This window comes from Balaenoptera musculus, chromosome 4, assembly GCF_009873245.2.
Source record: "Balaenoptera musculus isolate JJ_BM4_2016_0621 chromosome 4, mBalMus1.pri.v3, whole genome shotgun sequence".
Lineage (NCBI taxonomy): Eukaryota > Metazoa > Chordata > Mammalia > Artiodactyla > Balaenopteridae > Balaenoptera > Balaenoptera musculus.
The window spans coordinates 26,549,839-26,564,327 of record NC_045788.1 but is presented as its reverse complement, the minus strand read 5'-3'; the positions used below and the strand labels follow the sequence as shown (position 1 = coordinate 26,564,327).

Sequence of the window (14,489 nt, the reverse complement as noted above, 5' to 3'; positions counted from 1 at the left end):
CAAAAATTAAATTACAAAAAGTGGCTGGAGAAGGAAAAAGCAGTCATGTGTAATACAAATATATTGTTTTAATCTCTAACTTGGCATAGTGAATACTAGAATATTTCTTTTATTTTCTGGGATATACTCCAAAAAAATAAGACACTTCTCATATAAAGATGATAGTTTATGACATTTTATAACACAAAGTGAATAATAAAGCTTTATTTTGGAGTCTTATAGTAATTCCATAGGAGAAGGTATTTATAGTTGTAGATGTCACATCATCTACATTTAATTTTATGTCCCTGAAATGTCTAATGTGCTGATTTGGTTTTATAGTAATCTTTTATATGGCAGCTTCAACTTGTTGGACATTGTGGGGAACTAGCAAGTTGTGGTGGAGGATTCTGAACTGCCAGAAAAGATGCCATAAAACTCTCAAGGCAGGTGAGGATGGGCTGCTGCTCAGATTAATTGTACTCATTTTATGCTACCTGGGTACAATGGAAAATGCCCTCTTAAAGTATATATAATTATAATGTGTCCATGGCAATGTGGAGTGGGAGAAGCAAATGTTTCTGTGTAGTTGAAGATGATGAATTACAGTTACGACTTTTCATTTGTTTCCTTTCAGCCCCTCCACACTTTGTCAGGTCTGCTTTTAATTTTGCGTCCCACATTGATTTATTTTCATTCCTCTAGGTTAAGCAGACGTCTTTAAAAAGATTTTTTTGTTTTCCATTATCGAGAAATAAAGGTCATCTTGGCTCAGGCACCTCACCCTTGCAGCTTTGTCTCACATGGACCACAGGTGCATCTCAGGATGTTCTCTGCCCTAGGACAACTGTTTTTTTGTGTGGTTTTTTTTTTTTTTTTTTCCATTTGTAGGTGAATTAGCAGGAGTATATGATCTCAGCCCCTGCTGTTTTGTTCTGGTAATTAACTTTATTATTGATGCCCTTTGCTGATGAGTCTGGGAAATACTTTTAGTGCCTATGCATAATATGGAATAAAGAGCAGTAGATCAGATTGTAAACCAAACACAATAATTTGTTTGAACAAACCGTACAACCTTGGGACCAAATTTCTGGCAGGCGGTTCATACTGTCTGCTAAAGCATTTGGCCAGCAGATGGGTTATATCATCCCACTCAAAGGAGGTTCTCATTACTGGTACATCTTTCTATTTTGGAGGTTGCTGCAACCTTTTTTTTTTTTTTTAAATTAATTTATTTTTGGCTGCATTGGGTCTTTGCTGCACAGGGGCTTTCTTTAGCTGCCGCGAGTGGGGGCTACTCTTCGTTGCGGTGCACAGGCTTCTCATTGCGGTGGCTTCTCTTGTTGCGGAGCACGGGCTCTAGGTGCGCGGGCCTCAGTAGTTGCGGCACGCAGGCGCAGTAGCTGTGGCTCGCGGGTTCTAGAGCGCAGGCTCAGTAGTTGTGGTGCACGGGTTTAGTTGCTCCGCGGCATGTGGGATCTTCCCGGACCAGGGCTCGAACCTGTGTCCCCTCCATTGACAGGTGGATTCTTAACGACTGCACCACCAGGGAAGTCCTGCTGCAACCTTTGAACCCTTGGAATTCAACAGATTTGAGTCAGCTCTGGCTTGAAGAGGGCAGATCCTTTTTCCTTTGACATTAAAATTACATTCAAGGTATGCATCTCATAACTTTTGAAGGGATCAGTTGTGCTCTCCAAGTCATAAATTCTGGAAAATGGTCCTGTGCTATTTATATTAATACTTGTAAAGATAGGAAATGCTGCTTTTCCAAGACAGTCTATTCATTCTGGGTGCTTTTAACTGTACTTTGTATTTGCTACGACCTGAATATTTGTGGCCACCCAAAATTCGTATATTGAAATCCTCACCCGCAAAGGTCTTTGGCAGATCCTTAAGTCATGAGGGTAGAGTCATCATGAATTGGGTTAGTGCTCTTATAAAAGAGGTCCCAAAGATACCCCATCCCCTTTCACCATGATAAAATTATGAAGGCGCTTATACTATGAAATATTCGATCCCATTTGTGAGAAAGATATTCATTAGAAGGTCTGCTTAAGCTAATATCCAGAGACCAAAGCTTATTCTTATTTGCCCACTATAACAGTTCCCATGGATGAAAGTGTTTCATAAAATAGCCATATTTTTTAGTCAACAGGTTGGTAACTATAATGGTCTGAATGTTTGTGTCTCCCTAAAATTCATATGTTGAAATCCTAACATCTGAAGACGATGAGGTGGAGCCTATAGGAGACACTTAGGTCATGAGGGCGGAGCCTTCATGAATGGGATTAGTGTTCTTATAAAAGAGATCCCACAGAGTCCCTGGCCCCTTCCACCGTGTGAGGACACAGGGAGAAGGTGCTGGCTATGAGCCAAGAAGAGAGCCTTCACCAGAACATGTTCATTCTGGTGCTGTGATCTTGGACATCCGGCCTCCAGAACTGGGAGGAATAAACTTCTGCTGTTTATAAGCTACCACGTCTGTGGTATTTTGTTATAGCAGCCTGAACAGAGTAAGACAGTATTGATAGAAAATTTGCCTCCTCTCCATTAATTCTTCCCCTAGCCAATTATCTCTTTGAAAATAAAATAGAGGAAATCCATTTTTTTTTTTTTTTCCTCTTCAAACATGGTGAGGTAGAGAGGTGGTGAATCTTTTATTTCAGGTAGAAAAATTCTCACTTCCTCAATTATTCAGTATGTGAAATGATTGCCAAACCTCTAACCATGCTGGTCAAACTCCATGTTTGTCAAAGTTCTCCTTAATGTAGCAGGCCAAACGTCCGATAATGTCTTGTACATGAACTGCACAGGTTACAGTGGGATCGTCACCTCTTTCGTTAAGATTGTGTTTTTGTTTATTTGTTTGTTTTGGTCAGCAGTCTCACACATTGGCTCATTTTTGAGTTTGTATTTGAGTAATGTTATGTTAAAATGAAATGCTTCTCAATCAGTGGAGGAGCAGGGTATGATTGTCTTATCTACCAAATATTTCCTTTATGGAGTCTATTTGGAGTCTTTGCTGTATGTCTCTAGCCTGGTCTCTGAGCCCAGAATGTAAAACTCAGCCATGTATCAGACATAATCAATTAGGCCCATAGTGTCTCTTTCAGATGAAGAAGTGCTGCCTGTAGCTAGAAGCATAATGGGTCAGCTATCCCCAAGACAATTTCCAGGTTCAGCAATTCAGTAGGAGGACACAGATGATTCAGCATATCATCATATTGATAGCTATGACTTTTTACATTGAAAGAATACCAAGCAAAGTCAGCAAAGGGAAAAGGCACATAGGCAAAGTCCAGGGGAACCAGACACAGCTTCCAAGAGTCTTTTTCCAGTGGAGTCACAGAGGATTAGCTTAATTCCTCCAGCAACTAGTTGTGACAACACATGTGAAATGTTATTTGTTGGGAAAGCTCATTAGAGACTCAGTGCCTAAGGTTTTTATTTGGGGCTGGTCATAGAGGCAACCTCTGTACCAGAATTCCGATCTCCTAGAAGTAAAGCTGGTGTTCAGCATAAATACCTTGTTTGTGCAATTCAGATACAATGAGCTGTTCTTATCTGGGAATGGTGGGAATCCTCTCCAAATCCAGCTTTCCAGACGCCAGCTGAGAATCAATCCTGCAAACTAAGATTGAAGTCTTAGGCTTGCTATGTTATCTCTTTTCTGTACATTTAAACAGATTTTAATTTTAATTTTAAACAGATTCTAGCCTCTTGACCTCTTACCACCAAGTGAGGCCACATGAAACATTGGAAAGAAACGGACTTTGAGGAATACCCAAAGTTCCACTTCCAGCTTTGCTAGTAACTTGTTGGGTGACTTTGGCTAAGTTAACCTATTTAACCTTATTTTCTTCATCTATGAGTTGGATGTAATAATGCAAACTACATAAGGATTTTGTTGGGAACAAATTATTTTATACACCCACACAGATAAAATATAACATCCCCTGTTCCTGAATCCACTCATTCAACAAATATTTATTAAGAATCTACTATATGCTAAACACTTTGATAGGTCCTGGAGGTGTGTAGTGCTGAGCAAAAAACATCCTGCCTTTCTGGAATTTACAGTCTAGTCAGAGAAAGAGACTTTAATCTTGAATAATAATCATGCAAATTAATATGTAAATACAATTTGTCATAAGTGCTCCAAAAGAGAGGTAGAGAATGCAGTGAAAATGTATAATGGGCACTGACATACTTGAGTAGGTCAGGGAAGTTTCCCCCAAGGAAATGGCATATGTGTAAGAATCTCAATGAATTGAACAGGCAGTGTCTGCATCAAGAGATCAGAGGTGACATTAGATAAAGGTTTTGCATAGGCTCTTCTCCTCAGGGTGGGAGGGAGCAGGCATTGTTGGAGAACTGAAAGAAAAACTGTGCAGTTGGAGCAGAGAGAGCAAAGGGCAGAGAGGTAGTGGGTGAGATTAAAGAGGATAGAGGTAGTCAAGGACCACATTGAGGTAAAGTAGCTTGGCCACAGTGCTAAGAGCAATGGAAAATCATTTAAGGATGTTTAGCAATGGGGTGACATGATTAGATATCTAATTTTTTTGAAAAGATTAAGTCAGCTTTGTAAAGATATGATTGGAGTGGGTATAGTGGGATTTAGGAGGCTATTGTGGAAACCTGGGCTAGTGATGATCGTGATTTGAGTTAGCTTGCTTGGAGGTGGAGAGAAATGAAAAGATTTGAGAAGGTGTATCTGCAGTTACTTGCTAAATTATTTTAGTGCACAGTTTAAATTGAACTGTTTTTACATAGATTTTTTTCCCCCATTACAGTTGCCTCCACCCCTTATCTGTGGCAGATAAATTCCAAGACCCCCAGTGGATGCCTGAAATTGTGGATAGTACCTAATCCTATATATACTCTGTTTTTTCCTGTACATACATATCTATGATAAAGTTTAATTTACAGATCAGACACAGTTAAGAGATTAACAACAATAACTAATAATAAAATAGACAGTTATAACAATATACTGTGATGAAAGTTATGTGAATGTGGTTTCTCTCAAAATATCTTATTGTATAAAGTTAATGCCTTTTTATCTTAATTAAGCACTTACCATGCACTGTGGCCATGACTTTTACAGTTTGAGGCAAGACAGCAAATCTAGCATGAATTTCTTTTTCTTTCTTCACAGTTTCACAGATAGGTTTGTTCCTAGCGTAGATCTTAGCAACCTCAGCATGTGCTTTCCTTTTCCTTATTAAATCAAGAACATTCACCTTTTCATTTAAAGGAAGCACTTTACAGCTTTCTTTGGCTTATTTGAATTACCAGCATCACTACTCTTGTGCTTTGGGGCCATTATTAAGTAAAATAAGGGTGACTTGGACACAAGCAGTGTGATACTGTGACAGTGGATCTGATAACTGAGATGGCTACTAAGTGACTAATGGACAGGATACACTGGACAGAGTGATGATTCACATCCCAGGCAGGACAGAACGGGATGGCAAGTGATTTTACCATGCTACTCAGAATGGTGTGCAATTTAAACAACTTATAAGTTATTTATTTTTGGAATTTTCCATTTAATATTTTCAGACCATGATTGACCCTGTGGGTAACAGAAACCTTGGGTAAGGGGACAGTATTGTACTAGCATCATAAAATCTTGAGAGTTGGAAGAAATATTTGGTTCTTGAATGAATAACTCTGGTAGAGAAAAAGATTGAGTTGCATAACTTGCTGAGATTTGCACATCAACTCCCTTTCACATTTATCTGTTGAGTGGAAATAATAAGATACTGTCATTAGACATATGTATGGACTTAAGTGTATCATCCACTTTACATATATTAACTCATTAATTCTCACAGCAAGCCTATCAGGTGCTATTATTACACACATAGATGAGAAACAGATGAGACACAGAGTTTAAGTAACTGACCAATTTCAAACAAGTAATAAATGGTAGGTCTGAAACTGGAACCCAAGTAGTTTGTTGTCAGATCCCTATGGCCAACCACAATGGCAAACTATGACCCTTAGGCCAAATCTGGCCCATGGCTGTTCTTGTACAGCCAGCCAAAAAACTAAGGATTATTTTTTTTTAATTTTAAAAAAGTTTTAAGGAAGAAAAAAGGAGAATTGTGACAGAGATTGTATGTAGACCACAAAGCCTAAAATATTTACTATGTGGCCTTTTACAGTGAAAGTTTGCTGGCCCCTATGCTAACCATTCCTAAGAAAATGTGTTCCTTGAATAGAAAGTTGAGCACCACTGATCCTTACAGATGAAGGGCACGTCTTTCATAAAATGAGTTATTACAGAGTAAGAACAGTATATACTCAGAGCTCCTTCTGTGGTAGAATTATTTTTCTTGATTTTTGCAAATTTAAAAGTAAGACTGGGAAAGTTTCTTGGGAAGTAGGAGAATTCTCCCTCTGAGTTGAGATCAAAGGCAGCTGGGCTGGCGCTGAGTTACTGAATGTGATGCCTGTTATTAAGACAATGAATTTCAGCTGGATTTATGGGCTGATTTTTTTTTTTTTTTTTTCTTTTTTAGCATTTTGTAGATAGGATATATTAGCCAAAAAACTTCCTGTTTTAAAGCCATGATTTGTTTTTGGAAAGAAAAATTAGATCAGCTCTAAAAATTGATGAATTCTGGTATTATGTCAACAACTATTTGGAGAAAAAAAAAAAAAAAGACTAACTAACAATGCCATTTTTCCTCCCCAGAGCTGTAAGTTCATTAGTAAGAAAGAACATAGCGGGGTGTTTTTTGTTTTTTTGCCTTTCTAAATAAAAAAGATTTAGATTTTTGGAGAAATTCTGTTATTCATCTAAATTTTCATAGGGGGCTAAATATTAAGCCACTTAACAAATATTTATTAAACCTTACTATGGTGCTAGGTATTTTTTTTTTTAAATTTTATTTATTTATTTATTTATGGCTGTGTTGGGTCTTCGTTTCTGTGCGAGGTCTTCTAGTTGTGACAGGCGGGGGCCACTCTTCATCGCGGTGCGTGGGCTTCTCACTATCGCGGCCTCTCTTGTTGCGGAGCACAGGCTCCAGACACACAGGCTCAGTAATTGTGGCTCACGGGCCCAGTTGCTCCACGGCATGTGGGATCTTCCCAGACCAGGGCTCGAACCTGTGTCCCCTGCGTTGGCAGGCAGATTCTCAACCACTGCGCCACCAGGGAAGCCCCAGTGCTAGGTATTTTGAGGGACTTTGTAAATATGATTACAGAAGGTTTGTTTTTTTTTTTTTTGCTATGATGTGATTTTCATTTGATAAATGGTTGTTGTAATAGACCACACTCTATAGATGCCTTACATGTTTCTTGCTCATGCAAACTGTATTAACTTTTCTAAGAGTCAGGCAGTGGCTTTAGAGTTTACGTTTGGTCACAGTTGGGCTTCCATTTATCTTTTCTTTGACACCATCTTAGACTAGTTTTGGTAGTGGTTGATGGGTACCCATTATTCAAGCCCATTTCTTCAATCATCTCACTTGATCCTTTTGGTTGTTGTGGGTGGATTGGGTACTAATTATAGTTGTTTAAATTATAATATTGTCTAGTTAGAAAATTTCTTCTGTCTATTCTGTTTTTCCTTTTACTTAGATGATTCAGATTGTTGAAAAGAGTTTTATATTGAATATTTTTCTGATTGGAAGATTAAGGATTGTGCATAAAGTTGAACTCTCTCTTTTTTTAATTGTAGGGCTTTCCAAACATTTATAAATGGAACCCACTTTTAATAGTCATCATACGTGGGCAGTCTTATTTACTCTTTATCTTCTTCCTCCATTGTCTCCCATCTACCCCTAATAATTTTAAAACAAATCACCAACATTACTTCCTTTCATTGAGTAAATACTTTATTACTTGTCCCTAAATTATAAGAACTCTTTAAAAAATATCAATGCCATTAGCATGCTAAAACATTAGCAATAATTCTGTAATATTGACAAATACAAGTTAGTGTTCAGATTTTCCTAATTTTCTCATAAATACCCTTTTATAGTTGACTTTTCAGATCAGGACCCAAATAAAGGCCATGATGTATGTTTGGTTGAATTGTCTCAATTCTGGTGATATGCTATAATAGTTTCCCTTTCCTTTTTTCTCTTTTGCCATTGATTCTGTAGATCAGTTGTCTTCTGTCCTTATATTTCTGATAAATTTGTGGTATAAATTTTAGTGGAATCTAAAGTATGTGTCAACTGTAGGTTAAATTTTTTGACACGCATACTTCATAGATGGTGAACAAGTTGGACTGTTGAACTGGTTGGCAAGAACTTGTGAGTGGTGCACGTCAGCACTTTCTTCTTTTATTTCCCCAGTTGAGTAAGATTTATTTCTCATCACAGTCACCATAGTGAACAGCAGGTAAGAAGAAACAAAAGTTTCTACGTAATGTTATTGAACAGGCCTGCCTTTGACAGAATTACTTATTTATTACTTGGTTTTGCTTTTTTGTAATTAGCAACAGTACTGAAGCAACAGGAGTCCTTATTTGGCATAGGCTTGCCAGACACCGTCAGACTACATATTTTTAGGTTTGCCTTCTGAGTCATTAGATTCCATAACATTTCTGTCTACCCAAGGGTCTGGCCAACGTTACTTTTCTTTTTTTTTTTGAACGTCTTTATTGGAGTATACTTGCTTTACAATGGTGTGTTAGTTTGTGCTGTATAACAAAGTGAATCAGCTATATGTATACATATATTCCCATTACTTTTCCTATTAAGGATGATAAAATCCTTGCTGTTAATTTTGTACTGGAAATTATAAGTATAAAAATCTGTCCAGGCAAAATCTATAAACTTTTTTTGTGTAGAAAAAGTTAAGAAAGAAAGCTATCTTTAGTCATTTTATTACGCAGAAAAGAGACTTCAAAAGTATTCCTTTTACTCTTATGAAATAAAATCTTGTATTGCCTATTTCAAAATTTATTGTAAATGATAAATAGGTCAAGTTTTCTTAGTTGATTAAGCCCTGTTTGAAACTTTACAAATGAAATTTTGTTTTTTAAAGAATAGTTAATTGAAAAAGTACTCTTAAAATATATTTGCTTCAGCCCTGACAGCTTTAATGAAAATGACTTTTATTTTTCCTTAAATATCTACTTCTCATAATGGTGAAAGTTATGTGAGAAATACATATTTCTAGAAAAATATCTAAGAATGTTAATATTTATTTTCATGAAAATGTTTTCCTTTTTTTGGTTGACTTGTTTGAATTTCTTTCTTTATGTGTCTTATACGTATGTGTATCTTGTTTAAAGTATTTTCAAAATTTGATGATTACCTTGGGTCATATGAAATTGTTTTTAATTGATTCCTATAATACATTAATGCTATATATTTCATTTTCAATGATTGTCTACTGTTTAAGGGATACTTAACACTATCTGACTTTTTTCTTATTGGTAACAATCAAGTGAGAGTCAGATGATATAACTCGGTGTCTAGAATGTTAAAAAGATGTTAATTTTGTTTTCTTAGTCCTTTGGTCCTCCTATATCCTAAGGTTAAAAAAAAATGCCCTGGCTGCTAACCTTTGGCATTTTCTGATGCACTTGTTTCTTTTATGCATTTTTCCAACATGTCTTTTCCCAATAACCATTGTCCTTAATAGCTTCTACAGGTATTTTGAAGTGACTCCTTAAATCTATCTACTTCTACTAAGAAGAGGTGTTTTGTTAGATTGAAAATAATTCATTATAAAATGGTGACTCAAAGCTGTATTTACCAGGGCAGTGCTGATTTTAGTTCCTTTTATTCTTTAAAGAAAAAACAAAGCACTGAAGGTGGTGTAAATGTGGATTTTATAGACTTCCCATATACAAAAATTCATTGATAGGAGGAAAAAATTAAGATTCTCTTTCTAAATATTTGTTCCCAATTCATCATAATTTATTTTAAAAAATTAGGATCAGTCTCACGATTGGATCTCTTCTTTTTGTACATGTGCTTTGAGGAATATAATGTGCTTTTGGACTCACTGATGTGTGTAATAAATCAGTGATGACTTATAGGTGACAGTGAACCTTGTTGATTAGATAACATTTAGGAGAGTTTGTCTTTACAGATAAAAACTTTGTGCATTTTATGGACGTGTTTCTCTTAGTGTTGAAATCCTCTGTTGAGGGCATGCTTCACCTTAAAAATAAATGCACTTTTTTACCATTAAAATAATTCATTATTTGGCAGTCTGTCATTTGGCAGTAATATAACCAATTTTAATTGCCTAATTTTTCAACAGCTCTTTGTTTAGCCTCATGTAGATGAACAAACCAGAACATTCCCATAGGTTTAATGAGGTCTCTAATCACTGCGGTGATCTGTAAAGTGTGAGGAGTTAGCCTGTTGGTAAATTGTCTTATGTTATTCCCCCTGTCTTTGCAGATAAATTATTAGTCATAACTGTAGCAACAAAAGAAAGTGATGGATTCCATCGATTTATGCAGTCAGCCAAATACTTCAATTATACTGTGAAGGTATGGTATCTCTTTTAGTTCATGGAGATGTTAGAATATGTGCCAGAAGTACATTTTTCATAACAACAACAATAACAACCACAACATGATCTGCAATCCCCAGAAGGATGATGAAGTTGGGTTACATAACGGTGTCAGTTTACCTATAATTGGTTGTTTTAAAGATACGTTTTGGCCTTATTAATACTCTGCCACTCAGACAATAATTTCTTAATATTTGCTAATGCTTTGTGTAAACATGTTCTGTAAAACAACAGAAAAATATATTTATACTTATATTTCTTTTGGGGGATCATGTACAGGTACAACATAATAAGATTTGACAGTAGTTTTTTTCACTTACTTTGAAGAATTTTTTTCTGTAATGGGTTTGTCTACCCTGAGAATTGGAAACATTACTGTGAAGGAGATACCTTTTCTGTTCCCGTATTGAGAGGTGCTTTTCCTGTTTTTTTGTTTGTTTGTTTCAGAGGAATTTAATAACATTATAAAAGTATAAAAGGGTTTTAGAAGACTTATCTCCAGGGAAATAGCTCACTGATAAATGATCAGAGGAAACCTGGGGTATTTGGTAGGACTAGTAAACTGAGCTGTGAAAGGCCTGCCTTTAAAAAAAAAACAAACAAAAAAACTTATTTATTTTCTAATAGAAATTAGGCTGTGTCATCCAGGTCTTTTTCACATGCAGAGGAGAATAGGGAAATATCCCAGGTAGGAAAACAAATAAACTTAGTACATTTACAAAACAAAACAGCAAAACAAAAAAAAAAAAGGGAGAGAAAAATTGCTTTTTTGCCTAGGGAAGAACTGAGCTGTTTCAGAATGTAATGCACAAAAAAGGTAATATTTGCTACCTAGCCACTGGAAGACTAGGTACAGATGTTATTAATATAGAATAACTATTAAAGAGGCTAACTTTGCTAGAAAAGAGATGTAGATGTTTAATGTAGGATAAATGAGAAATATGTTAGAGAAGTTTGTTAGAAGGGAAATATTGTAGTATGCATTGATAGGGGGCAATATGAAAGAAAAATCAGGGTAAAATAATGCTGAAATCCAATGAGGGGCATCTCAAGGGGAGAGTGTGGAATATTTTTTACATGTGAGGCACTGTGTTAGGACCTTCATATATGGTATGCTGTTGATTCGTTGTATAAACCATGTAAGGTAGGTATTACTTTACGTATTAGTGAGGAAAACTTGCTCCAGGGTATGCACCTGTAAGGCGTCAAATGTTGGACCCCAGCCCCGTTTGACTGACTCTGGAGTTTTTGATCTTCCTGCTGTCTTTCCATTGTGAAATGCAGTGGTTCTCAAAGTGTGGACCCAGACCACCAGCATCAGCATCATCTGGGAAATAGGAATGAGGATTCTTAGGCGCACCCTCACTTACTGAATCGCAGACCCTGGGAGAAGGGACCAGCAGTCTGTGTTTTAACGAACCCTCCACGTGATTCTGATGCATACCAAAGTTAGACACACAGATGCTGTGGATAGAAAACAGAGACTAGAGCTTAATCAACACAGTGCTGCACAGAGTAGGCGCTCAGAAGCACTTAGGTCTGGTATGACTGCAATATTGGAGAAGTCCAGAAGGGTTGTAGAACAGAAATGTAACAAATCTTAGGGCCAGAGGAGGTCATTTAGGGCAAAAACAAATAATTCTATTAAACTAGCCCCCTTATGAATCCAGATGCCTGCCACAGTTTGAGTTAACATTTATCCCTTCAGTATAAGTAGTGATGAAGTGCTCACTAGAGATTTGAGGCTGGGAACCCCACGAGCTCTTGTATTTGGCTCAATGTTAAGTAACTTTGGAACTAATAATATTTATTTTCTAAATTAATTTGATCTTTTTCTTTTGTATTTATTCTTAATTTCATTCCCCCTGAATTTCACAAATCTTTTAGTAGATCCTTATTTGGGGAACTTCAGACTTTGTTTTGGTGAAACTAAGATACAAGGCGTGTGTGTATGGTGGAAGGGGGCATAGAACTGCCTCCTGCTCCCTCACAGCCAGGTGAGTCAGCAGGCGTATGACTCAGGAGGCAGCTGCTGAGGCTAAGCAAACAAGAGCCGAGAATGGCTGTAGACTTAGCTCTGAGTAATGTGCTTAGGCGATTTCTTGTATTGATAAATTATTAAACTTTTGAGGGTAACCTAAGCTTAAGATTTTTAAGGTAAAGAAGGTGACATTTGACTTGATGCCCTCTGTGTTTCCCTGGACAACCCATTTGGTTTCAGCAGGAAAATCGCTTAAGGGCCCCGGCCAGGAATCACTGAGTTTCCAGGGCTCCCAACGTTCATCAGACAGATTTCCTGCCAGATTGAAAAGTGTTACGGAAAGTTTCTTCATTTTCTTTTTCATTTCAGTCTGAATAAAGAGAAATAGGATGTGAGAAATAATTTCTGGGGCTTCCCCCACCAACCCCCAGCTTCCTTGGATTAGACTTCACTTTTGAAATGGTAAAATTAGGAATGGCATTTTACAGGGTAAATACTATTGAAGAAGTATGACCTAACCTAGGCATCACATTTTTTTCTGTTTCGCATCATGACTTAGTGTAACATTTAAAGAGTGATACTGTGTTATACTGTACAAGTTGCTGGTGACTTCCAGTTTTTATAATCCTATCATAATCTGAGTTTTGCCCAGGGATGAAATGTTGATTTCATTTATAGGTCCTTGGTCAAGGAAAGGAGTGGAGAGGTGGTGATGGAATTAATACTATTGGAGGGGGCCAAAAAGTGAGATTGATGAAAGAAGTCATGGAACATTATGCCAGTCAAGAGGATCTGGTTGTCTTGTTTACTGAATGGTAAGAGAAAGAACCTGTGGCTTTCTAAGTCTGTATTAAATTATTTTAAAAGAGTTGAAATTCGTATTTGTAGATTATATATTAAATTATTTTATTCACATGGGATCATTGTTTTAAAAAGTAGATTTTACTCACAATTATAAAACCATGGTCTGACGTAGTTATGTAATATGATCAAATTTGATGAGTTACCATAAACACCAATGGGAAAACAGGGCATGAGCTAAAATTTTTGTGAAATTCATGTTTTAATCCTCACTTGAGATGGAATAAAGATCATATTGAATTTTTCTGTTGAGAGAGCAACTCAATGGATTCTGGTTGTCAGGGAGAAAATACATCATGTAAGTTATAAGTGAGAAATAAAAAAGCCTATGTTTAATAATAAAGAAAAACCTTTCTCATCTGTAAATATCTTTTCTTCTACTAAATTTGGAGTGTTCACTGTGTTTCCATCTTCTTCTCACATGTTTTTAATAACATCAAGTTGTCATGAGCCATTATTGGTTGCCACCTTCTTTCTTCCATTTTCTCTACATTCTTTTTTTTTTTAAACTTTTTTTTTTTGGCCATGCGGAGTGTGGGATCTTACTTCCCTGACCAGGGATTGAACCCAGGTCCCCTGCATTGGAAGCGTGGAGTCTTAACCACTGGACCGCCAGGGAAGTCCCTCTACATTCCTTTATATTTTTATTTTTTGGTCATTGGTCATCATTTTAAATCCCTTTGCATTTTCCTCTTTAACTTAGGCAAGTTATTTTATATCTCTCCCTCAATTTGAAAATCCAAAACCACAGATTATTACAGATGAAAGTAAGAACAATGCTTTTATGCAAATGTTAAATAAAGGCAGAAATTTTGAAATGAAATGGACATACTGAAGTCCTGGTGCCATCAACACTTACAGGTTTTGAAAGGGTTCATATACTTGCATCTTTAGAATTTCTCTGCTGTCTCCTGGGAAAAAATAAAGTTCTGCTTATAGTTATTTATTCTTGCAACATGAGGTGTGGTATAGATGGTGTTAGCTTGTGTACTGAGAATTTTTCTACAGAATCTATTATTTATTTTTTTACCCTTAGGAAAAAGGAGCAGGAAGTTGATAATAAACGGTGTAGATTAAATATTGAGTATGTTTGGGTTAAAATTACCATGGATTTTAAACAACCATTTTGGTCAGCTTGAACTTGCCACACCTATGTTTTGACTTT

General features: G+C 36.5%; 1 protein-coding gene across 1 annotated transcript in view; it reads left to right on the top strand.

Annotated features, from left to right (window-relative positions):
* PLOD2 (procollagen-lysine,2-oxoglutarate 5-dioxygenase 2) overlaps positions 1–14,489 on the top strand; it is a 107,739-nt gene that overhangs the window by 30,234 nt on the left and 63,016 nt on the right. The window contains exons 2-3 of the mRNA XM_036850206.1: positions 10,368–10,459; positions 13,142–13,278. Coding sequence (XP_036706101.1) covers positions 10,368–10,459; positions 13,142–13,278 — 229 coding nt within the window. The remainder of the gene's footprint in view (positions 1–10,367; positions 10,460–13,141; positions 13,279–14,489) is intronic.